The sequence below is a fragment of the Cucumis melo genome, chromosome 6 (genome assembly GCF_025177605.1).
Source record: "Cucumis melo cultivar AY chromosome 6, USDA_Cmelo_AY_1.0, whole genome shotgun sequence".
Lineage (NCBI taxonomy): Eukaryota > Viridiplantae > Streptophyta > Magnoliopsida > Cucurbitales > Cucurbitaceae > Cucumis > Cucumis melo.
In genome coordinates, this window is record NC_066862.1 from 33,187,172 (window position 1) to 33,214,481 (window position 27,310).

At 33.0% G+C, this 27,310-nt stretch overlaps 1 protein-coding gene and 1 long non-coding RNA gene across 3 annotated transcripts; both read right to left on the bottom strand.

Annotated features, from left to right (window-relative positions):
• Positions 1-685: 685 nt before the first annotated feature.
• LOC127149780 (uncharacterized) lies at positions 686-4,305 on the bottom strand. 2 transcript variants are annotated; one of them, XR_007821459.1, is made up of 3 exons: positions 4,185-4,305; positions 1,586-1,750; positions 686-824 (listed from the first exon to the last, which is right to left on the bottom strand). It is a non-coding gene; the product is annotated as an uncharacterized LOC127149780 (long non-coding RNA). The 2 variants fall into 2 exon arrangements; XR_007821460.1 differs by lacking the exon at positions 4,185-4,305 and adding an exon at positions 4,039-4,121.
• Positions 4,306-21,239: 16,934 nt separating this feature from the next.
• Positions 21,240-26,108, bottom strand: LOC103501582 (uncharacterized). The gene is made up of 6 exons (XM_008465189.3): positions 25,829-26,108; positions 22,630-22,742; positions 22,463-22,507; positions 22,277-22,350; positions 21,687-21,736; positions 21,240-21,601 (listed from the first exon to the last, which is right to left on the bottom strand). Exons 1-6 carry the CDS (start codon positions 26,010-26,012, stop codon positions 21,504-21,506), a joined length of 564 nt encoding a protein of 187 aa, XP_008463411.1. The 5' UTR covers positions 26,013-26,108; the 3' UTR covers positions 21,240-21,503.
• Between the last annotated feature and the right edge of the window lie 1,202 nt (positions 26,109-27,310).

Here is a 27,310-nt window from a genome sequence, read left to right on the forward strand (position 1 = left end):
AACATTGAGTCAATGTAGATAAATATGTTTTTCACAGACCAACAAATCAATGAAATTCATATTATGTTAAGAAACTATAATATTTGTCTTTTACATTTGAATACACAAAATAAAATCTTAATATTATGTTTATATACATTCTACAATAGTACATGAAAAAAGATTCTAATACAAGAATTAAATAATTAAAAATCCTAAATGCCTTCTCAGTCTTCAATTTTCAACGGTCGCTTGGCTATCTCTGCACAATCTCTTAGCTTTCAACCCGATATGACTTCAATTATTTACAAACAATATCCAAATAAACAATTTATATAGAATAATAAAGCTGTTTGAAGCACTAAAAATGCAGAGAAGGATGAAAAGTTTTTAAGATTTTGTATCCACACCCCAATCCACATAACTCTCTTCAGTCTACCCCATCTGTCAGGCTTTCCTAAATCTCTTCAATCTAATATTAGAAATATTCCATAGATGCAATCATATACAATCCTTTTCCCAAATAAAAAAAAACATTTTATGTGGCAACCTATGAACTCTTGTAATTGATTAGCTCATAATATTGCCCCGCAAATGAATAATCAACATTTTTTTACATAATATTATTATGAAAACCAATATCAATCTATAAAGAAATAAGCAACATCAACACAATAAACTCAAAAGTAAAGCAATTATATTATCTTGGGTGTGGAGAACCCTTGATTGGCTTTTGGCCATATTTCCTCCATGAATAATCATCATATCTGCTAGCTTGTTACTAATCGAATAATCATACTTCACTCTATGCTTCACTTTAGTGTTATTAAAGACCTTTCCCTTTCCTATCATTGCATTTCATAACAAAAATATCAACACAAAATACACAATCAACAACCAACAATCCATTTGAAGCATCATTTAATCTTTAGAATTGCAGAAACAAATATGCATTTCGCACCGAACAATTTTTAAGGAATTGCTCTCATTTACAAAAGAATTATAGAAACAAATATGTATTTTTTTGTCAAAGAATAAACTGACCCGCAGAAGTATCTCCCTCCCTTAGCAAAGAGTTACTCATACATTCAACAAAACAACATAGTGTAAAGGTAACTACAATTAGAGAGGAGAGAACTAGAGATCATGGTAATTAGAGAGGAGAGAGCAAAATAGCATATAAATTTGAAATATATACGATTGTGCAGAACCAACAATGCTACCTTGAGATTGATCTGTTAAGTTCTAGTTTCCGACAACATAACACATCTTCAACCGTTTACTTAAACTATGTTGTGAAAGAGTTCTATTTTCTCATAATAATCTACACAATATACTCTCGAATAATGAGGCAGTATGATTTAATGCGACATAGCTGATATGGTTTCCTTTTCTCATGGATGATATAGCTGATATGGATTTTAATTTAGGAGATTCAAGTCTCTTCATCTTACATTATGTTTGCCATACAATGTGGATTCTATTTTTTTTCTTTACATTAATCTTCAGATTCAGTGAATAATCATAGGACAGATTTGTTTCCTAAAACTGTTATTTGACTTCTGTGACAAGAAATATTATCAAATAGTGGAAGAAATAATCTTACATCAGGTTTGAGCACTCCGTTGCACTTTTGGCAGGTTGGAATACAGAAATCATTCTTCCAATATTTTTCATCGATTTCAATATCACCATCTGGCCTTTGCTTCATGCCAAAGCTCTTATCCGATCCTAGGACTCCATCATCCAAACTTTCAAGTGCTTCTGCCCACTGTAGCAAAATATATTTACTGAAAGCTCAACCAGAAGTCATTCATTAAGAAATAAATAGGGTGAAAAGCAGTAAGCAACAAGCTTTGATGCCAATCACAAATAACAATAATAAAGTGTGTTTGTTATAAAATTTTAGAATTTTTTTTTTCTTGGAGTAAATCACTTCTCTTACAAGCAATTTTGGAGAATAAATACTTAAGTGCTTTCAAAGTGTTTTTCATGTACTTGTGGGATTTTCAAAATCACTTTTGACTTTGTGACCATAGTCCATTAAGCGATTTTAACCACTTCTCACAATTCCAAAAGTCATCCCAAACTCATCGTCAAAGTTCAAGTTATACTACTTCATATGCCTATTGGCAGAAATATATGAAAAGGATCAACAAACATTTCATTTCGTACTTTTTGAGTTGGAAAGATAAGTAAATCAGATGATCGTTACTCGAAGACCAAACAGAACAAAAACAAATCTTTGGGTTGAGAGCTTTCACTTGGTCTTGTGGTTGAGGAAGACTACCATTCAAAAAAAATGAAAAGAAAAATAAAAAAGTCAAGAGAGAGAGAGAGAAAGAGAAATGGAACATAAAAATGAAACCAAAACATAAGGAAACTTTAGTGGAAATTTTGGAGAAGATGGGTAGGGATGGAAATGAAAATGTAAGAACATAAGACAGCAAAAGAACTACAACACTTGAGCGACGTTTTTTATATGCTGTTTTCCTTTTTTTCCTTTTTTATTTTTAGGATGAAAACCAACACTTTAGGCATATGAAAAATAATCCCACATCAGAAGATTAATAATAACAAAAAAAAAAAAAAAACAAAAATGAACCAACTGTTTTCAAGGATAGAACAACGAGCGTTCTGCTCTTTTTCATGTATTTCAGCTGGAATTTTGAATTGAAATTCATGGCCAGCAGGAAAAAGGAACCACCAACTCGCTATTGAAAGCTAAAAAAGAATTTACCAAGGAACGAAACTTGGTTATGATTCTTTAACTCTCTGTCTATCATGGAATATTTCAAATTAGACCAGAACATAACTACTAATGGATACCGCCAAAATTAGAGTGAGACACAATCTTCCACTTGACACATTACAATTAGTAAAATGAGGATGCACCACCAGCCAAAGACAAGCCTTTTTTACTCAACAAGATGTTCATCTAACAAAAGCTCAATTAACATGTTAACATATTTTAGTATTTTCAGCACTACGAACCTACTTCCGCAGCTCTAGCAACTAATCCTACTTCCTAGTGAATGTTACCCATTTCTTTTCACATAGCAGCAGAGCATTTTCTCTTCCTTTTTCATCAATTCTACAGTGCCCTGTTCTTCAAATTATAAGTGTTGAAACCCAATTCATGAACTACAAAGCAAAGGTAACCCAAGAAGATACAATACTATGAATGCACGAAGATGAGTCAATTCATACCAGTGGAACCTAAACCTCTTGAGTTAAGCATAGAAAATTCACATAGTGCAATTAGACAAATGTCTTATCTTCGGGGCATAAACCCATCACAGATTCACGAGAAATGAAACGAACAATAAATTACTGAATGCAAAAGAATGTAAATTCAATAATCAAAGCAAGAAGTAGAGGGAGAGTGGAGCATACGCAGAAGGGTCGATGGAACGACAAGTTGATGAACATGGGGATCGTTCAAAATGAATTTTCAATGAGCAAAACAGGATCTCCCGATAAATTCAAAAGTTTTCGTTTATTTGAAAGCTAAGGAAGACGAAATAGAGAGGCTGTGAGTGGTAGATTGGAAATTGAAACATCAAATTCGACTCTCGAGTAAGGAACTTGTATTGTACACATGGTTCTAATTTGGGATATTAATCATAGTCCATGTTGCATTGGTTTCCACCAGCTGTTCAATTACTCTATGGTTTCATTTATTCATTACAGCTACAGTGGATAATTATTGAAGTGAGATCTGGCTGCCCATGTGATGCTGTCTTTGTGGAGCCAATTTTCAAGGTCTGTTACACCGCTTCATCCGAAAAAACAAAGTAAATCAAGTATACAAAATCGCTATTAAAAAAAAAAAAAAACAACCAGCCGATTTCCCATGTTTAACCAAACACCAAGAGTACCGAAAAAGAAGAATACTCAAAGTGAGAAGAAAGTTTGAATCCAAAACAGAACATGAAAGGAATTACTCAAATACGAAATTCAAAACCAAACAGAATCTGGAACAAAAGTCACCGGATGGAATTAAAATAAATAAATAAAGCAAATAATTGAAAGCTAATTCCAAACATTGAAACATACCAAAATTGACCAAGAAATGAATATGTTTGGAAGGTGGAGATTTGTATAAGGAAGAATCTAAAGATGGGAATCAGAGATCAGATCTGAATCAAAACCCTAATCTCATCAAGAGAAGAAAGAGGGAAAAATATACAAATTTGTCAAACCTTTTCTTTTATCTTCATGAAGAAATGAAACCGAGAGAGAAAAATGAGTTGGCCAAATATGGAAGAAGAGATGTGGTGAGATCGTAGATAGTAGAGATGCGAGACGAGAGATACAGAGGGAAGGAACGGAGGCGGCTAGTAATGGGTTAAAGAAAAGCAACGCAAACCCTAAATTAAATGGAAAATATTAATTTTATAAAAATAAAAAAAATAAAGATTAGCTTCAATGTCGGTTTTAAACCGACATTAATCCCTCTTCTTTAATGTCGGTTTAAAACCGACATTAAACATTCGTGTTTTTAAAACCGACATTAAACCTCCGTTTCTATTTTTTCCAACCGACATTAAAGGTCAAATTTCTTCTAGTGGTCGGTCAACAATTTCACGTCCTCTCTCCTTCGTCTTTCGATTGCTGCTAGTCCGCCTTACCTCTCCGCTGATCTCCACTTTGCCGCGAGATCAACTATTCGCACGCCGGTAAGATATTTCTTCCTTCTTCATTTCAATTGTTCTCTCCGACTGACCTCTTTTATTTCACCGGTCATCTCTCATGTTAAATTTAGCTTATTTTATAATTTTTTTTGCTTGAAATTTATTGAAACATATATGTAAAAGTTGTAAAAATGCTTTAAATTTAGTATGTGGAATGATTTGTTTGAAGTTGAATTGATTGAAACTTTGGTTGTTAGATCCAGGAAATTAACGTTGAAAATTAAACATGTTTTAAATAAATAAGTTGTATGTGCGTAGATTGATGAGAGTTAAAAGAATTAAAGAGTAGGTGAATTAGAATGTTAGAGTTAATTTAGTAAGAGTTTCACATTATTTAAGTGTAGGATTTAAATTGTTGTGTTTAATTGTGGTATAAGTTATGCTCATAACAATCATATAAATATAATTGAAATGTTGTAATCTAAATCGTCGAGTGTGAAGTAGAATACACGAATTAAAGAGTTAAAGTTTTTCAATAAATTTGTTTTTATTTTCTCTGATATATATTTTATTTGATGATTATTTATTCTGGATGTTCATGACACGCTTCCAACAAGTTGATTTACTTTTTTTTTTTTTCATATTTTATGGTACATTTAGTACATTTAAGACTCATTTGACATGAAGCACAAAGTTCAACTAACCCACATCAAATACACAAACTCCAATTATTCTTAGATTGGTTCAAATTTCAGGTTTTGTGACATCTTGTTGAAGATAAAAGCACTTAATTATTAAGTTGAACGATACAATTTAATTTTGAAATACAATGAAACACGTTCAATCATTGCATGCTAGAGATATTATATGTAATGATGGTATTTATATTCGTAACAAATATGGTAACAACCTAAAATACTTTATATGAATCAACAAAATGTTATTTTATTTTTTTGTTATGATTACATTTTTTAGTTAATGATTTTTGTATTGTTTACACAATGTGTGTTAAACAAATGTTAGTTAATGATTTTTTATATTTTTCTATTGTTTAGAATGTGAGTGGTTGAGAATTTTGAAGTTAATGATGTATATGATGTTGTTTTCTTGAATGTGTGTTAAAGAAATGTTAGTTAATGATTTTTGTATTGTTGTCTATTGTTTTGAATGTGAGCTAATTACTTTTCTGTTATTAATGTGCTTTTTTATGTGTTAACAAAATCATAGTTTAAAAAAGTAGTTGGAAGAAGTTATTGTAACAAATTTTGACTTGATTTCTTTTATAAATAAACTGATTAGATGAAGTTTTTACAAAAAGTTTCATGACTAATATCATTAGCTAATATAGGTTATTTTGTTTTGAGACTTTTGTAAGAATGTTTATGACTATTTAAATGAAAGTTGGTTGTTTTATCTTTTTAAACATTTTGACCATTTGGAAATATTTTATCTGAAAATTTAGCTACAATTGAAGCTAATTAAAAGAAATATATTGCTTTTAAAAATAAAATATTTTTTTAAATGAGGGCAATGTCGATGCCTAGCATAAGCAGAAGTGGTCTATCCCGACGTCGTATGTAAAGTTTCAAAAGCATTTTAATGTATATCAAATAACATATCCCAATGCATACACATGCAATGGTTGGGAAAGCTCCTTGTCGGCACCACAACGATATGTTGGCATAATGTTTTTGCCGATGCCGCCTATTTTTCATGCATCAACATAGATGGTCTATGCCGACACTAGGAAAAAAAGCGTATGGATAGGTTCTCCCCAACAACCTTATCCTGACAACTTTTGTCGACGCTTAAAAGACGTCAGCAACGACTTTTGCTTACACTTTTTGGGGCTATGCCAACGCTTGGTGGCATTGACAAAGAGGCTTTTTCCTGTAGTCAACGTCTCACACGGAAACTTCCATTAACGCTGCGACGCAACAACAATTTTATAAAGATAATTTTCGCCGCAAGGTTTAACCTACATCCAATTATTCCTAAGAAACAAATGTTCTATTAACTTGATATCTTAAGTTAACAAGTGAGTTCATAATTGAAGGAACAACTCAGGAAACAAATAACGATAATAACAGATAAAACACTAGACATTGTTTACCCAGTTCGACCGATAACACGACATTTACATCTGGGGGACCTTTAGCTCAATTTAAAAGATCATTTATAAAGATTGAAGATGATTACAAGTACGCAACTTATCAAGAATTCAACTATATCTTGAATTATATGACTTTTATAGAAGATAAATATTTCTAGGCTCCCTCTAACCACTTGATGTGTGAACAAGGAATTCAATCTAGACTCCCCCTAAACCATATGCTTCATGTTTCATCCTCGTGTCTCAATGTGCAGGCTCCCTCTGTGAGAGACTCCTCAGAATAATCTTCAATGTTAGGCTCCCCGAACTTGCACAGATCTTCTCAAACTTGTACTTCACAATGATAGTAACACGTGATGATCAACACCACACACCACACGAAAGGATACTTCGTAAACACTTTCTCAATATATAATTTGTTGCGCATGCACCCACACTTTTTGTCTTCCATAAACATAAAGAAACCACACGACCCACAAGCTATATTTTTTAGGTCAATAACCACGCCAAATCTTACTTCACTACAAGAAATTGAAATTTTTGTTGCGCACAAAAACATTACTAAAACGAGAAAAAATGTCGTTAAAAGTATTAGCAACATAGTGTCATTTATCGCTAGGATTGTCGCTATATCCATGTAGCTAAAAGTTCCAACGATGCAACAATTGCATGTCGCAAAAGATATACTTTTAGTGACATTTGTGCCTACTAAATGCTTACTTTTAGTAACATATATTTTGTCACTATTTGTTTTGGTGACAAATAATGTTGTTGCTAGCTAAAGGTTAATTTGTGACTATTACAAATTTCTTTTGCGATGTATTGAAGTGCGCCACTAAAAGTTCCTAGCATTCTTTTAGTTTAAAAAACCAATGCTTTTGCGACGTTATTGACAGCGTTGGTAAAATTATTTTATTAAATAAAAAAATATCTAATTTATTTTATAAACCTGTTATAAATGTCCAATATAATAATCCTAGGAACTATCATTAGGCAACATGCAATAACACCAACTTTATCACAAGAAATATATGTTAAGAAACTTCGACAGTTTCATAAATAGTTCGAGCAATATCAATCGGCTACAAGAAATTGAGTTTTTAGTGGCATGAAACACTTTCTAGAATAATGTTAAAAGGAATATATGTCAAGAAACACTACAATAGCTTCGTAAATAGTTTGAACATGAAACACTATAAGAAATATATGTCAAGAAACTTTGATAGCTTCATATGAAGTTACATCAAGAAGTTATATTCGTGCAAAAGTAGTATGCATAACAAAATTTCCTACAAGTCTTGGAAGCATGAAACGCTTTTCAAAGTGACACTACAAGAAATTGAGGGTTCTCGATGCAGAAAACAGCGTCGGAAGAAGGAACGTCAGAACAAATGCTTATTCCCAACGCTGTTTTACATACGTCGGGACACAGTAAAAATATTATTTTAATATTACATTGTTTCGTCGTTTCACAAAGGGTGTCGGGAAACAAGAAGCCATTTCTGACGTGTGGGTCTAAGAAGTCAGGAATCGTTCACAATTAAAATAAATATATAAGATATCTCGACGTCCCATGCATTACGTCGGGAATGGTCACACTTGTTCTCACGGTTATCATCCGATGTCGAAAATAGGTAACATATTTTCGACGGCTTGCATGGATCGTCGGAAAAAACTCGAACATTAATTATGTTAGAGCAGGATTCCCGACGGCTCATGCATGGCATCAAAAATTGTGATACATGTTTTGGAATGTGGGTTGAAAATTTGAGGGGGAGAGGGGGTTTATAAATAACTGAATGAAATGGAATGGATTAAGAATTAGAGGGTGGATTGAATTGAAATTTTTTATTTGGGGATGGGGGGTTCAATTGGAATTTTGAAAAGGGAATTGATAAATTAAACTTTTCAAATGGGTGGGGTGAGTTTAATTGAATATTTGAAGGGGTTAGGTTGAAAAATTAAGTGTTGGGGGGGCAAGGGTCATTACTATTTTAAAAATTTTGTAATTTGTATTAAGATTTGTTTTGGATATCATGTAGTTATGGTAGCCTTTATTTCAATTCTAGTTGCTTATTTCTTAGTAGTTTTGAATAACTTTGTTGTTGATTTGGGATGACTATCCTGCAGTTATGGTAGCGTTTTTTGTTTTGAATTTTTTTGTATTTCTGAAGGTTTAAAGAGGTGGTAGTAGGGTAGCTTGTAAGGTAGCATTGTTGAAAGGGGTGGGTAGGATGCGAAGATTGAAGTTGTTTGTTGTTAATTAGGTTGTGGTGGCTATCCTGCAGTTATGGTAGCCTCTGTAGTTTGAAGTTAGTTTTAGTGAAAATTATGGGAGATTGTATATTCAGGGGAGTAAGTTTAGGATGTAAGAGGAGGAATATGCTTCTAATCAAACCTATTATGTTTTAGGGACTTTAACAATAGACAAGTGTTGGATGAAACTTAGGAATAAGTTTCTCCTTGAGTATAAAGAGGGAGTGACCCAATTTTTAAAAGTTGTCAAGTTTTACGTTGATGCTTACGGACGACTAAGATGTCCATGCAAGAGATGTATGAACTCAAATTGAAACTCATTAGAGGGCATGGAGCAACATCTATTGACTATTGAAATATCTTCCTACTACACAGAATGGCGGTGTATCATGGAGAGTCAGTTAGCTTTAGAGTTACAGAAAAATTTGATGAAGGAACTAGTAGTAACCCTTTTGATGAAGGAGCTAGTAGTAGGCAGTTTCATGAAGAAAATGATATGTTTGGTATGCTGAATGATTTACATGTCCCAATTGAACAGGAAGAGGAAACAGAGGAAGGTCGTTTAGAGGATGAAATGCTGAGAAATATTGGGGTTGTAACGACCCAACTTTCCGGACTAAGCTGAGGTCACTACCAAATACCAAAACTCGACCATTCAACATAAAATTTAAAACGGACCAGTTACGATTCATTAAAAGCATTAGAAATCTTACAAAAAGACGGTTTCGGGCCCTATTTTAAATCAATCATAAAAAGTCTCAAATAAAAACCCAAGTCATCAGTTCAAAAGCACAAGTCAAATATTCTGACAAAATACATAGCGGAAGCGATAAGAAAACCAGACGCGTCCATATGGCCTTCACGCGTCCTTCCTGCCTCTCGTCGGTCTGCCTCTCGCTGTGCCCTTACCTGAAAAGTTAAAGAAGAGAAAAGGGTGAGTATAAACATACCCAGTAAGGGACCCACTACTGGGCCCGTTAGGGGACAACAGTTAACCTCCTATTCGGGGGTACCCTACATAACAGTCTAGTGGTTCCGTAGAACACACATATCAGTCTAGTGCTCCCGAAGGATGCACATATCAGTCTAGTGCTCCCGAAGGTTGCACATATCAGTCTAGTGCTCCCGAAGGTTGCACATATCAGTCTAGTGCTCTCGAAGGATGCACACATCAGTCTAGTGCTCCCGAAGGATGCACACATCAGTCTAGTGCTCCCGAAGGATGCACATATCAGTCTAGTGCTCCCGAAGGATGCACACATCAGTCTAGTGCTCCCGAAGGATGCACACATCAGTCTAGTGCTCCCGAAGGATGCACACATCAGTCTAGTGCTCCCGAAGGATGCACATATCCGTAAGGCACACTACCCCATAGATGAAGCTAACCGTTACCCCTCGGTCTAAACATACCCAGTAAGGGACCCACTACTGGGCCCGTTAGGGGACAACAGTTAACTTCCTATTCGGGGGTACCCTACATAACAGTCTAGTGGTTCCGTAGAACACACATATCAGTCTAGTGCTCCCGAAGGATGCACATATCAGTCTAGTGCTCCCGAAGGTTGCACATATCAGTCTAGTGCTCCCGAAGGATGCACACATCAGTCTAGTGCTCCCGAAGGATGCACATATCAGTCTAGTGCTCCCGAAGGATGCACACATCAGTCTAGTGCTCCCGAAGGATGCACATATCAGTCTAGTGCTCCCGAAGGATGCACACATCAGTCTAGTGCTCCCGAAGGATGCACATATCCGTAAGGCACACTACCCCATAGATGAAGCTAACCGTTACCCCTTGGTCTATACTAAATCGTCTACCACAGTCATACCCCAATCATCAATCATTTTACAATTTCCCTAAAGGCTTTACTGGCCAGGTAGTATAAGCTTAAACCATTACACCCTCAGTTGCTATACGCGTCAACTATTCGTATACCATTATGGAAGAGCCCCAAGACTCAAACAGCTAAATAACCAACTGAACTCACTGTCCTTCCCCGTCTAATCCCATGATCATCGTCCATCAATCTAAAATTTCAATCTACAATTAGCGGTTGCAGTTCAGTTACATCAGACAGAAACATAATAACAGTGCTTAACAGTCAACACAGATACACTTATTCAGTATAGTCACTAACGTATAATCCCCTGTGGATTACTACGTTTCCGGCCTCGACCCGAGGTCCAGTAGTAGGAAAACCCTTACCTGATACTCGGTTATTCCCCTCGATCGAATCCACGCTCAACAGCTCAACCTAAAACGAAAACACGAAGGTTTTAGTTGATGACTTTAGTAGAAGTCGTTTTAGAAGGTCCGAAGCACATCCGTTGACTTACCCGAGGAAAGAAGGAAGCTATCTCCAACCAAGCCTACCGCGAGACCCGAGAACTCAAGCGTCAACTCTGTACTACCTTCAAGGGAGAAAAGTAGGGCCATATCTTATTCCAATATTCAAACTCTAATCGGATGTAGCAACATTAGGGAATTCATCGAAAACAATCCTTACCGAAGACTCACCGTGACCCGGAGCGGAGGAAGGAAGGCTTAGGTGGCTTGGTGAAACAAGGAGCTCGGCTCGGCTTGAAGGCGTTCGGCTCGGCTCGGCTCGGCTTGGCCTTGGTTCACAGCTCGGCTTGTGGCTCGGCTCAACTCGGCTCGCGGCTCGGCTCACTCGGCTCGCGGCTCGGCTCGCGGCTCGGCTCACTCGGCTTGCGGCTCGGATCGTGGCTCGGCTCACTCAGCTCACTCGGCTCGGCTTACTCAGCTCGGCTCACCCGGATTTGTGTGTGGCTCGGACTGGAAGCGGGTCTCAGGTTAAATGTGGGTCCTCGGGTCGGGTTGGATGAAAACGGCAGCCACGGTGATCGATTTTCCCCCGGCGAGCGATGGCGGCGGCGATTCGCGGACGACGCACGAGGAACGCTTTCGTGGAGTGGCGACGAGCGGCGGCAGATCTGCTGTTGTGTGAGGCCGAGAAGGAATCGGAAATGGATGGAGGCCGCGGCGGAATCCGCTTCGACGTTCGTGGACAGAGACGGAGAAGAAGGCGGACGACTACCACACGGAAGGAGACGGAGAGGAAGAGAGATGGTGGCGAACACGGTTGGAAGGAGAAGAGATGAAGAAGAAGGAGAAGGAGGAACGGAGATGGTGGCGGCGCTGCGTGAAGGCGGTGGAGAAGAAGCGAAAATGAGGGGGGGGGCTGGCGCGCGGGTTAGGGTTACCTTTAAAAAAAAATTTATTATTATATATATATATATATAACTTTTAATAATAATAATAAATAGGATATTATTATATATATATATATATTAATTTTACTTATCATAATTAATAATAAAAATATATAAAGTATTATTATATACATATATATATTAACTTTTAAAAAAAATTAATTAATAATAATAATACTAATAATAATAATAATAATAGAAAATATTAATATTAAATTATATATAAGGATAATAATAAATATTAATAATAATAATAATATAATTACTATTATATTATTATTATATAATTTACAAATATAAATTCAGAATTTCAGAAATTAATTCAAAATTTAACATTCCCGAAAATTTATATAAAACGAAAAAAAAATTTTACCTCGAAAGTTCGGGGCGTTACAGGGGTAGATATAGATGAAGATACAATAAACATATTTCAGGGCTTATTGAATGAAGCACGTCATTAGTTGTACCCCAGTTGTTCTGAATTTTTCTCCTTGAATTTTTTGGTTAAGTTAATGCACGTTAAGGTTCTAAACAGTTGGAATAACAAGTCCTTCGACATGTTGTTAAAACTCTTAAGAGCAGTATTTCCAATGTGTAGTAGTGCTATTCCTAGTCCATTTTATGAAGCCAAATGAAAATTTCATGACTTGGGCTTGTGATATGAAACTATTCACGCGTGCAAGTACGATTGTATATTGTACTAAAAAAAGTTTGTTAATTTGCAACATTATCCTACATGTGGCGAAGCTCGGTACAAGATTAATCATAATAGAGATAAAAAAAATCTAAAAAAGGTATTGTGCCACTTTCCTTCGGTACCGAGATTACAACATTTGTTTATATCGTGGAAGGGTCCGCTAACATGAGATGGCATAGGGATAAACGTATTGAAACAAATGGTGTTGATACATCCAGCTGATGTGGAGAGATGGAAACACTTCGATTGTGAATTTCCTGATTTTAGTTCTGATCTACGGAACTTATGTTTGGGGTTAGTTTCATATGGGCGTTTAATTCATTTGATTATATGAGTACCTCGTACAGTATGTGGCCTGTTGAATATCAAAGGAAAAACCAAGGATACCATAAATGCTCGGTTGGACCTACAAGATCTAAAGATAATAAAGGATTTACACCTTATAGAAGTTGGTAACCGATTGGTCAAGCCACACGTGAGCTACACGTTGACTAGCAGCGAACGAGTTAAGTTTTGCAACTTCCTGAAATCATTAAGTTTTCCAATGGATTTGTTTCCCAATATATCATGATGTATGAATGAAAGAGAGTGGAAAATATTAGGTCTCAAAATGCACGATTGTCATGTTTTATTACATCAACTGCTACTTATTGGTATTCGAGCATTCTTACCAAAAAAAACATGTACACAGCTATTACCGAACCACGCAATTTTTCCATGACTTGTGCGCCAGAATGATAAGAGTAAGTGATTTGGACATATTACAAGCAGACATGAAATCAGACATTGTAAGTTGGAAAGAATATTTTCATCTGCCTTCTTCAGTGTTATGGTACACATTTTTGTTCACTTACCATATAAAACCAAGGTTACTGATCTGGTTTCTTACAGTTGGATGTATCCCATTAAAAGAAGTTTACGCACTTTGAAACAGTATGTTCGGAACAAAACACATCCTGAGGGGTCTATTGCAAAAGAATATGTGATGAATGAATCAAGCACCTTTTGTTTGCGTTATCTACAAGCACCTTTTGTTCACGTTATCTAAGTGGTATAGAGACTCGATTCACAAGAGATGAGCGATGATGATACCATTCCAGAGGATGAGGTGATTGGCGAGTTTAAAATTTTCAAGTATAAAGTACGACCATTAAGTGCGTCAAGTCTTCGTACTCTATCACAGGAAGAGAAACGCCTCGTCCATTGGTACATCCTCAACAGTGTAGACGAAATATCGAAGTATCGCAAGTAAGCATTTCTTATCTTCGTATTTCTTAGCTATAGTCGTTGAGTATTTGTTATACATTGTTGTTACACAAATTAAACTCATAATCATCCTCGTCAAGAAACATTTGAGGCTAATACATCGACAGGCTCAAAATTCTAATGATTTGTATAAAAGACATTAACAGGGATTTCCTGAATGATTTCGAGCACAGGTATATAGCGGTTTTTCATGTGACGTGTATGCACTAACATATTTATGCATGTGAATATGTATAATCATTGTCACATTGATTTCAGGTTATAGAATTGCGTCAGTCTAAAAATCTATCTTACGATTTCTTCTCACTTACGATGGGACCATCACTTGACGTTCGTTGTTATAATGGATACATCGTGGGTGGGCTGAGATTTCACACACTAAAATATGATTCCCGATGCACTACACAAAATAATGGAGTAATGATAATTGGTGAAAGTGATGCAAGTAGAAGTGGCGACAATAATTTCTATGGTATTCTAGACAAAGTGTTGCACATTCAATATCCGATAGAAAGAAGTGTTTGGTCATTTAGGTGTCAGTGGTATGACACGGATGTCAACAAAAGTCAAAGAACACATGTGAAATTAAGGTACAGGGCTATCAACACGTCCCATTTTTTGTTAGTTGAGGAACCGATAATTATTGTGATGCAGCTACAGCAAGTATTTTACCTAGATGAACCAAAAAATGATAGTAATTGGAAAGTTGTGCAAGTGATCCAGAATAAGCGTATATGGGACATGCCTAAGTGAACGATTTTGAGAATGAGCAATTGAATGTACTAGAAATCATTGTCGACCATCAAGTAGATGAACATATCAAGGATGACACTCCATGAAAGACTAACGTTGATCCCATAATCATTGAAAGATCGGTTATGTGTCATGTCATTGACTTTATAGACGATGGGGATGAAGAATTGTCACATGATAGTAGAACAAGCGATGACGAACAATAGTGAACAAACCACGTATTTGCTTATTGAATGTTTGTTTTCTATGTCCACAGGTATTATGTCGTCATTCTCAAGGGGTTTCGACGAGACAGATTTAAGGTTCCTCGAGTTCTCCTAGGATCTAGATAACCCTACGGGAGGGTCATCATCGATGGACGACAATTTGGGTGAGTCTAATAATGGTATACATTTTAACTCACGATTATTTGAACTTTTTTCTCACATTAACTTCTTGTTATAATTTATATAGTAGGTACTTCTTAAGCATCTGCGACTCCGGCTCCTAGAAGACGTGCGCAGTCTCGACTCCTAGAATTGGAGTGTTACGTTGCAGCCAATGGGAGGATTCCGATGTCGATCACCCCTGGTGCGGAGAAGCATATTTCGCCAAACGTTGATCGCTTCAGCCATACGATAGGCATGTGTGTACAAAAGACATTTCCAGTATGCTGCCTCAAGTGGGCGAACGTAGGCAGAGAATACATCAAGGTCGTCAAGGGCGACCTATAGGTACGTCCACTACACATTTTTGTTTTCATTTGAAACATATTTAAGTTAATCAAGCTAATGTGATGCTTTTTGTAATGTGTAGCGATTTTTCGTGCTTGATTTCAATGATCAAGCAATAAATAGATTTGTTGAGCATCAAATGCTCAATACCTTTAAAGAGTTTCAGGGTGACTGTCACGAACACTTTAAAAAGTAGGAGGCACGTGCCAATCCACCACACATATTGGTGGGACGTAATGAGGATTGGCACTACCTATGTATCATTACATGAGTCATGCATTCCAGGTGAGCAACTAAACGCTTTGTAATTGTTAATTATGATTTCAATTTTTAATATGTATACGAAATAAACAATATAATTATTTTCATGCATGAGCAATCATGGACCAACAAGGTTGCTAGACAGAAGTAGCCTTACAATCATAACAGCAGGTTGAAGTCGTTTATACAACAAAAGCAAGAGCTCGCTGAGCAAAGAGGGGAGTTGGTCGACCGTGTGGAGTTGTTCCGATAAACACACATTCGAGATGGGACATTCGTGTCGCGAGTCATAGAGGATGCGCATGTAAGTTATGCAAACAATACTTCTGCTTTTATTTGTCCTCTTTAATAATATATTTTTGACTTAGTTTTTAAATTTCTTGCATAATCAAATGTTGGAACTCCAGTCCCAGCCTACCTCCAAGGGTACTTAGCCACTCTCTGAAAATGAGATATGCAAGATGGTGTTGGATAAACGACTGGACTACTCAAAAGGCCTTGGTTAAGGACCCAAGCCCAAGGTTCGTAAGACGGCCAGTGCGAGCAGTGCCACGACCTCATGTTTGTAATCCATTATAGAACTCCACTTACGGGTTGAGCTTGATGAAGCTAAGCGAGTGATTAAAGAACAGACAAGAAAGCAAGATGTGTTAGCTTTAAAAGTGGAATGAATGCGAAAGTTCATAGAAGACATGACTCGGGCACAGTAAGGACCACCACATGATCCCTAGCTTTACGTTATGTATATATGTTTACATTATTCTTAAGTTCTTGAAATGACATTATTTAGTGATAATATACATATATACTAAACTTAGGCATTTTTATATCATTGTAGGACCCTCGGTGTAGAATGGCGTACGAAGTTTGTTAAAAGATGTACATTATTTTGTATCGCTTTTTGTGCACTTCTTTTTTAACGTTTACTATTTTTTATTTGTATTATGAACTTTGTTAAAAAAAATTAACTTTTTTGTATTATGAATATTTAATATTTTCCATTACATAATCATAATTACTTTTTTGTTCAATTTGATATTGTATTTTGAAATTTACCAATTTATTGTGAATTTTCTGTAATTAAGTCGAAAACGAATGCGAATATTATAATTGAACAAAAAATGTTTCAGGAATATATATATATATATATATATATATATATATATATATATATATATATTTAAAATATTTCCCAACGCACCACATATGTCCGAAAAATGGTGCGAACATTGCGTCGGGGATGGTTATTTATGATGCATGGCTGGCATCAATCATATGGATGTCGGGGAAAGTTATTTCTAATGCATAGCTGACGTGGACATGTAGACATTAGGGATGGTTTGTTTCTGACGCATGGATGACGTCAGTAACACTGTCGTCGGGAGAAATATATTTTCGACGCGATGTTGGTGATGTGTTGGGAATCTGTCTCCCGACGCATTTCTTCCGACGGTCTTTCTGATGTCTCTTTTGATGTTAGGGACTTTATTCCAAACGTTATTTACACGTCTTTTGATGTTTTTGTGCTTCGAGAGCGGTCCCACTTCTTGTAGTGTGAGGGAGATAAAGCAGCATAGAGTATATTGAAACAATCAATAGACAAACAAATGAGGTGAGGAAAAGAGAATGACAACCGTTTCTTACTTCATGTATTTATTAATAAATATTAACCATTTATTAGTAAATATAACCAACTTGAGAGAATATATAGTAACAATTACAACCAACTGATTACCTTTATTAATAAATATTAACCATATATTTATTAATAAATATTAACCCAACATAACAACCAAATCTAAATAAATATTATGCTCCAATTTTTCCTTTAATAAAATAAGCCAACCAAAATTTGTAGCAGGTCTAGTTATTTCTCATTAGCTTCTCCGTGTTTTCTAAGCTCTTTTAGCTGGTTTATGTTCTCAAACACTCCTTCATCATTTGACATGTGTATGAGAGGCTAAAATACTTCGTTCTAGCTTGTGTTCATAGAAATCTCCCTATATTCCTTTGAATTTATGAGAGTTTGAACTTGCTTAATTATAATTTTGGTTTCAGTTATGTTATTGAGTGTTGATTTGTTGTATGTTCGAACACATGAGGAATGTATGACTTACGCTATCAATTAATTAATTTTTGACTCGTGACAATTTGATTAGATTTAGTTAGAAGATTAGCTTGTTTTTCTATGAGATGAGCATTTTTTTAACCAACTTAGAATTGTACCTAACGAATGTCAAGTAGATGCATAAAAGTTTTAGGCATTCCACCTAAGGATCTCTTAAATTTAATGTTGTTGAAAAATTAAACTACGTATGCTTAATCGTGTTGAGTTAGAACAATTAGAATATTGGAACAATTTAGTTTATCTTAAGTAATTAAATTGATTAGGTGAAAGGTTACATAGAAGCAAGTAATTGATAACTCACAATAAACTCATTCTTTGGATTGGGAAAGATCAATGTAACCTAAGCTAGACTTGTTTGGCATAGAATTTTTGTAATGTACTTTTCCTTTGCACACAATTTATTTTCTTGTTATCAAAATCAACCCCCTCCCCTCCCCCCGGTCACTTCAATTGGAACTAGTCTGTTAAAGAAATTATCGTACTCCCTAAGATTAACCCATGCTTGCTATTAGGACTAGTCCTTGGTGTGTGGATTCGATAAATTTATTTCACACGAATTTGAGTAACGAAATCCATCTATCACTAAAGTTGTAGATACCATATTTTGGCCATTTATTTTTATTTTTTATATTTATTTTTTATTTTATTATTTTTTACTTTATTTTTTATTAAATTAAGTTGATTTGAATTTGAATTTTTTTTTAAAAAAAAAAGAAAAACACGAGAAAACAAAAAGTAAATCTCATCTCCTCCTTATTTTCCCTCAACCAGTCCCTCCACAATTCCCACGATTTTTTCCCTCTCCCTCCTCACGATTCTCCCTCTTCATCTTCTTCCACCTTTTCCACTCTCACAAACACGATCCTACTTCTTCTCTCTAAAAAAAAGTTACCATCTCAATGTCCTATAATAACAAAGGAGTATTTCCTTTTGAGAGAAATAAACACGATCCTACTTCTTCTCAACAGTCTAAAAAAAAGTTATTATTGTCCTATAAAAACAAAGGAGGATTTCCTTTTGAGAGAAAAAAAACATGATCCTACTTCTTCTCAACAGTCTAAAAAAAGTTATTATTGTCCTATAAAAACAAAGGAGGATTTCCTTTTGAAAGAAAAAAAAAAGGAAAAGAAATGAGATTTTCTTGGAAGAAGGGGAGATCAATTAAAATGGTTAAAGAAAAGCGAAGAAACTATTCTGCCAAAAGGTAAGTTTTTTTTTTTTTTTTTTTTTTGCTTCTTTTTCTTAAACAAAATTGTTTTGTTTTTAATTAGTTGAATTGATTTTACGGTGCCTTTAATTTTGTTAGGTTAAGTCAATTGAATCTATTCTTTCATCAAATTTTTGCCTATGTTTTACTCTACTGTGTTTTAATTTTGTTAGGTTTATATCAATTGAATCTATTCTTTCACTAAATTATACCTCTGCTTTGTGTTTTAATTTTATTAGGTTTAGGTCATTTAAATATTGTTGCAACAAATTATGCTTTATGTTTTAATTTTGTTTTGTTAAACCAATTGAATATTGTTTGCTCTACTCTACTCTACTGTGTTTTGATTTTTTAGGTTTAGGGTGTTTTAATTTTATTTGGTTTAGGTCATTTAAATGTTGTTGCATCAAATTATGCCTCTGTTTTTTAATTTTGTTAGGTTTAGGCCATCGGAATACTATTACATTTAATTTTGTTAGATTTAGGCCATTTGAATTTTGGTTAGATTTAAGCGTTGCATGTGTTTTAATTTTGTGAGTTTTTTTTTTTTAGGTTTAAGTCATTTGATTGATTTAAATTCGTTAGATTTAGGGTTAATTTGGTTGTTTTTACTATTTATTAAATATGTTGATATTAATTGTTTAGATTTGTTGAATGGCAGAATATTTATTTCACCAACTGCATATTATTTATCTTCCAAACATTAGTTCTATATATTTCTAATATAGTATATTATTTCCAATATTTTATTTACCAACATGTGTATATTATTTCCAACCTGTATTATTTGACAACCTATATTATTTGTTGAATTCTTTGCCACATTTGCCAACTGCTTTATACTATATTATTTCCCAACATTTAATTCTACTATTTCCTATTATTGTTATTATTATTATAAATTTGAGATGGGAAAAAGTAACGTTCACTTACAGATTTTATGGTTAAAATTCCATAAATACATGAAATTTCTCAATTTTTAAAAATTAATTAGTAAATTATTTTTAAACAAAATATATCAACAATTTTATATTTTAAAATGGGACTGAGTAGTGTTTTCTTTAGAATTCATTAATTTTTTAGATACATGAAATTTTCCATTAAAGGCCTATGATGGAGATCAAAATATCAAAGTTTGATATTTTAATATTCTTGAGGTAAATTAAAAATCTTTTGAAACAAAAATTAAATTCTATTTTTCTAATGGCTATCATGCCAGCCATATAATCATCAATTCATTCTTAGCTTTTTTTAGATGTGATTGATAACCATGGGACATTTAAAAAACACCAAATAAAAAACTATGTGAACCTTCTTAATTTAGTTTAAAAGATAATTTTTTGTAACCACTTTTATGGGTGATGTAGGGTGCTAACATCTTTCCTACACACAATTGACTCCTGAACTTTAAATCTGAATTGACGTAACCAATGTTTTTTTTTGTTTGTGACCAATCACACCTTAATATAATTGGTGGCGACTCCAAACCTTTTGAATATTAAATATTAAATTATTGAGGACGTCGGCCGCTCCGCAAAGATCACTGACTCATAAAAAAATCCTATTTTAATATATTTGCACGCAATTTTTTTCTTCCAATCAAAGTCAACCTCAACCTCCCCTCCCCCGGTTACTTCAGTTGGAACTAGTTTGTTAAAGAAATTATCGTGCTCCCTAAAGTTGACCCATGCTTGCTACTAGGACTGATCCTTGATGTGTGGATTCGATAAATTTATTTCACACAAATTTGAGTAACGAAATCCATCTATCACTAAAGTAATTAAAGAAAGATCACCAACTCATAAAAAAAAATTCCTATTTTAATATATTTGTGGGAAGAAAACCACTTTTTCCCCAACACTTCAAGAACCCCTTCTAGTTTTTGACACTTTGATCTTTGTAAGATCCCAAAATGCAATGAGATTAACATCGTCAACCAAAACATTTGAACAAAAGTAGTAATTTAAGCCGTTGTAGTAGCAATGAGAAAAGCTCTTCATAACCAAGACAACACTATCTTCCATTACCTCTTTATTTTCACTTCCACAGCTTAAAAAGCATCTGTTAGTGAAAATATATAAAGTTAATTATTACAATATAATAAAACGTTGGTAACGAGATAAAGCCTAAGCTTATACACAAACCAAATAGTAAATTTGGTGGACGTTCCCTTTCATGAGCTATATATCTCCAACTCCAACTTATTTAAATTTATGATAATGTTGCCTTCAAAAACTATAATTTATATAAACTTCAAATTCAAAGCACAGCTATTGCATCAATTTCAATCTTAGCATTTTTGGGTAATGCTCCAGCCGCAAATGTTGATCTTGCTGGTGCAGGGGAGTTTGGAAAATCTGTCCAAAAAACAAACAACTTAGAACTTTAAATTTCATGTTCTTGATCATTTGGAATGATTATATTCATTTGAAAAGAACTTACATTTTGCATAAATCTCATTTACTAATGTAAAGTCCGCTACATTTGCCAACCTGCAAGAAACGAAATGAGAAGAGGCATGTTTATGAGTGATTTTAAAATTTGTTTTAGATAATTAAATTCATATTTAGGAGTGTTTATCAATATAAAAAATGATTTTTGACGATTTCAATATCACTCACAGATCTACGTAAAAGAAATGAGACTGCTTCAAACTTACGATTTTGTAGTGAAAAGATGTTTAAATAATTCTCTCATTTTGTAACCACATAACCTATCTTTCAAAACTAGACATATAAACCCATTTTGATATTCAACCTTTGATACTCTCTATTTTCATTCTAATTAGTCTCCAAAATAATACCATATGAGAGGGAGAAATATTTTGATCTTAAATCTTAGTAGCAAAAGTGATTTTTTAAACACTCAGAAATGACTTGAAAACACTTAGAAAGTCATTTTAAGTCATCCCATCTCGTAACAAGCCACCAAAAAATTTAGATCTCGAAATGAAAGCACGAGAGTACAATTTTCCAAAACATGGGATAATAAAAGATGACTATAAATGCAAAATGATAGTCAAGATATCATACATAATAGTTGTCTTAACCACTCTATCATAATCAGCCCCTCCAGCTCTCAATATTGCACCAACATTTTTTAGGGCCTGCATAGTAATATATTTCATTTTCTTAGAAATTAAAGCTAACAAATTTGACCTAAGAAGGCCAACAAAATTTAATTTCTTTCTTCTTAGAAAAGAAAATAATAATAACAACCTGCTCAGTTTGCTCTCCAACATCATCTGAGATCAATTCCCCCGTCTGCATCAAACCAAAAACATACTCAATCATACGTACCCACGAACATGAACTCGTGACAAATAATTGAAACCTAACCGGTGAATTGAGTTATGTTTATGTTAAACATTGAAAAATGTTGGTACCTTGGGAATTAGACCAAGGGAGCCGGACACATATAGAATATTGTTGGCTATGATCCCCTGAGAATATGGCCCCAATGCTTCTGGTGCATTGTCAGTTGCAATGCCTTTGATTTCTGCCACAAAAAACATTGGTATTAAGTGGTGGGATAATATAATCTTTAGAGGAAATAAAACTAATTTTTACCTTAAATTTGTTACATTTCATTTAAGATTTAATTTATTAGCTTTTTAAATGTTTGAAGACTAAACATGTGAGTGTGATTTGTGTAAATCAAAGTTAATATATATAACAATTAAAATGAGTTATTACTTGAAGTCTATTTTCATTTTTACAAATCTAAAAAAAAAGTAAAATTAATGTATATTTAAAAAAAAGACATTTCAAAGATAGTAAAATAAACTAATAAATGTTTACAAAAATATAACAAATTTTTATATCTATCGGTGATAAAATTTGAAATTTTTTTATATTTTATAAATATTTTCAATATTTTTGTCATTTACAACTGTTTTTCTTTTTAAAACTCAAGCACCAATTAAAAGAACGTATTTGTCAAAATTTGAGACTAAAAAAGTATGTTTCTCTAAAAAGTGTTTAAAAGTACCAAAATCGTTTGCATATATTTGATAAGGACAAAAGACCTTCACATATCTTCGCATGATATTTTCTATTTTGGGCATACACTCCCATGGTTTTGCTTTTGATACTACATCAAAAGAGTTTCGTACAGATGGAGATAGTTGTCCAATCTCTATAACCAACGTGGAATTTTGTCCACATAATTCATTTGTTTTATTAAAATGTATCTTTTCACCATCTCAACTTTTTATTTTCTTTGTGTATGAAGAATATTTCTATTTTTTCTTTTTTTTTTTCCTTTTTTAATGTTGTCTAAGGGGAATGCAATAACCTTTTTTTTTTTTATTAAGGGGGCGTTTGGGGCGTGCAGTGAGTTATTATAATCTGTTGGTTATTATAGTCTGTTGTTTATTATAATCTGTGTTTGGGGTGCAGATTATTATAGTCTGAGTTATTATAATTTGTGTTTGGGGTGCAGATTATTATAGTCTGAGTTATTATAATCTGTGTTTGAGGTGTAGATTATTATAGTCTGGGAATATCAAATGTGTTTTTTTTTTTTTTTTTTGCAATACACATTTTATTTCAAAATTATTTTATTTAATCTCGTTAATTATGTAGTTCGTTAAATAAATTTAACTATAATCTCTATAATGTAATTTTCTCATTCGTTAATTATGTAGTGTTCAACATAATTAATTGTAGACAATCGAAATTACATATTTAGTAAACATCACATAAATGACATAAATTAAGAATATTCCTAATACATACATTTCACAACACGTTAGCAGTTTAGAACAAATGACAAAATAATTTCAAGCGATGATAGTAATTAGAAGAGTATTAAGACAAGAAATTTTATGGGCTAAATCCATTGATATATAGAAAGAATTAACAAAGCAAGATTGTCTTTTGAAAAAACGAACATATGAAGTTGAGTCTTTTCTTTTTTATTTTTTTTCTTTTCTCTTTCAAATAACTTTTAAGTCCGGTTGACTTATATAAGTTTAGGGAATGATGTAAGTTTAAACAAATGGTTATAAAAAATGAATGACCGATATGAAATAAAACCTAGCAGAGAAGTTTCTAGTCAATTCCATTTACCTAAAATATTGCATCCAACAAAAAATTTGCTTTTAGGAGAAAGTTTAATTATTAATTCTTCATTTTCATTATTTAATTACTAGTGTTTTTCGTTAATTTGTGTTTTTTTTCAAAAATGATTTTTAAAGCAAGTTATAAGTTTGTTAATTTTGTAAAAAAAATAAAAAAATTATATAAGTTTTTGCATGATTTTAACCACTACATACCGGCATTTTTTTCTAAATGCATTTGTCATACTATCATTAATTCTTTATTTTTCCTAATTATGATACAAATTTATTCTTTTTATAATAGAATTTTATTATTATTTTTTTCTCTTTTATCATGCTATCATTCTTTTGATAACACAAATTGTCTTAAAAAAAATGCATTATGATGCATATCTTTTTTTTTCTTTAGATTTATTATACAAATTTGGTTATTCAAATTTTGTTTTATGCTAAATCATTTCATGAAATAGATTTTTAATGAAAAAAAGTAGAATCGTATTTTTTCTAAAAATTATTCCTTTGATTTATTTAGAAATAAAAGCTCAAAAAGAAAAATTCGATTCAATGAAATTACATGTATAATTTCATTTTACCCTACCTAATTACCAATATTTAATTTATTATGTTTATTTATTTCTATAAAACATTGTCAAAAGTTGTTGATTGTCTTATTTGTTTTTTTCTTTTTGAAAACTTGAAATAAATTGATAAAACTATGAATTACTATTTTTCTTAAGTTTAACACAATTGATTTTTTGTATTATGTTTCTGTATTAATCATTTAACATAATTTTTAAATTTTTGCAAAGGAAAATTTTTCTAAGATATTTTTTCAAGTTAATTTTTTCTATGTTATTTTTGCAAATATATTTTTCATAATTTATTTTTCCTAACAGGCCATATTCCTAAGTTATTGTTACAAAGTAGATTTTTTCTAATTTATTTTTTCTAACAAAATTCATTAGATGAATCTTTTTGTGGCGTAATTAAAATTTGTGAAATATATAATAACCATTGGACGAGTGAGGGATAGTGATAAAAGGAGAAATGGGGGAGTGAGAAATAGTGTGAGAGAAGAAAACGGAGAAGTGGGGAATAGTAATAGAAGAGAAATAAAGGAATGGGTATAATGGTCCTAATCCTAATCCTTGGGTTATAATAACCCTAGGGACAAACATAGAGTGGGCTAAAATAGCTCACTCCACTCCTTCATAGTCTGAGGGCCAAACGCCCCCTTTGTGTATGAACAATATTTCTATTTTTTCTTTTTTCTTTTTTTCCCTTTTTTAATGTTGTCCGAAGAGGAATGCAATAACCTTTTTTTTTATTATTGAAATGGTTTGTTTATATATATATATATATATATATATATATATATATATATATATATATATATATATTTAAATGCTATTGAACATAAAAATGGATGGTTAATGAATTTCTTTAAAATAACATTTAAAAAGAGAGAAAATTGATGAACCAAATAGCTCAAAGAAAAGGAGGGGGCGTAGTATTAATATACCAGTAGTACACTTGGAAATGGCAAGGCATTTGAAGGACATTTGACGGCTTGAAATAGATGGAATGGCCGGTAAAGGCCGCCTCCACAAGGACACGGCGGTGCCAGCAGAGGGAGTGAAGGATCGCCCCCGTGTAATGGCGGTGGAGGCCGGAATTTGGAGGGTGTGAGCTGCGGACATAGCCATTTGCGAGTTCCTTTTTCTTCTTCTAGATTTCTTCTTCTTCCCACACTTTAATTTTAGTCCGTCGAATGAATCTCATTGCTTCATTTACGCACCTTTTTATTGAGCTTGAGGAGGACCACCCCACCACCCTTTCTCTTTCTTCTCTTTTTTTTTCTTTTTAACTAAAATTATTTTTTATTCTTTTACCGGTTGGTTTCAAATATAGCAAAATGAATCAAAATATTTATAAGTATATAAAATATCACCGAATTCTAAAACTTTATTATATTTGTAAATAGTTTTAACTATTTTAATTAGTTGGATTATAATAATTTGTATTTGAAGTATAGATTATTTTAGTTTGGATTATAAAATTATATGTTTGAGGTGTGAACTACTTTAGTTTGAAAATCAAATAGTCAATCTCGTAGTGGAAATTTTTTTGTGTAAAATGGTAAATATGGTAGCTAAATTGGGACTTTTAATCTTATATAACTCTTGCTTCACCTCCTTAGTTATTATTCTTTCCAATTTTAGGACAACTATTGCTAAGTTTACCTCACTGAAAATGTAATGCGAAAAGTTGATTCCATTTTATTACTTTTTGTTGTTGTTTATTTGTGTTTTATTGCATTTGTACGGACAAATGAGACCTAATTTTGAATTTGTAGTAACAAAATGAAAATTGATTGACGCATGGAACGTGCTTAATCTACTTACACCTAGAAATTAATTAATATCTAATTGCATCTGAAAATTACTTCATATCATTACTGTTGCAAGTTATCATTATTGTTAATCTTCCAGACAAAAAATTATGATCGATTTAAACATATTTATTGTTACAGTTACTATTTGACTCTCGAAGTAAAGATAAAGATAAAGGTAACGGTAAATGTAACAAAATTCATAATTTTGTGTATCAATATTGCTTTTACAATTTATGTTTATTACAATTTTGTTAAACATGAGTGAGTTACCAAAGATCTTTATGTTGTTTTATTTATACATACATATAGATACATACATACATACATTATATACACACATACATATACATATAATTAACTTTAAAAATTTGAACACGTGTGTAAATTTAAAAGAGTTGTTGAATGTTTTTGATGGGTAGTACGAATTGGATTTGGAGATAAAGTTGGTATTTCACTAGCTTTGCCAAATCCACGTGGTGGTGTGGCCATTATCCATCAATTTTTTTCATTTCCATTGTTTGGACAATTTTGGTTTTATTCATCGCAATTATTGAATGAACACTTTTGTCGTTTTAATAAATTTTTGTTTTTGGAATTTTTGTTTAAAAA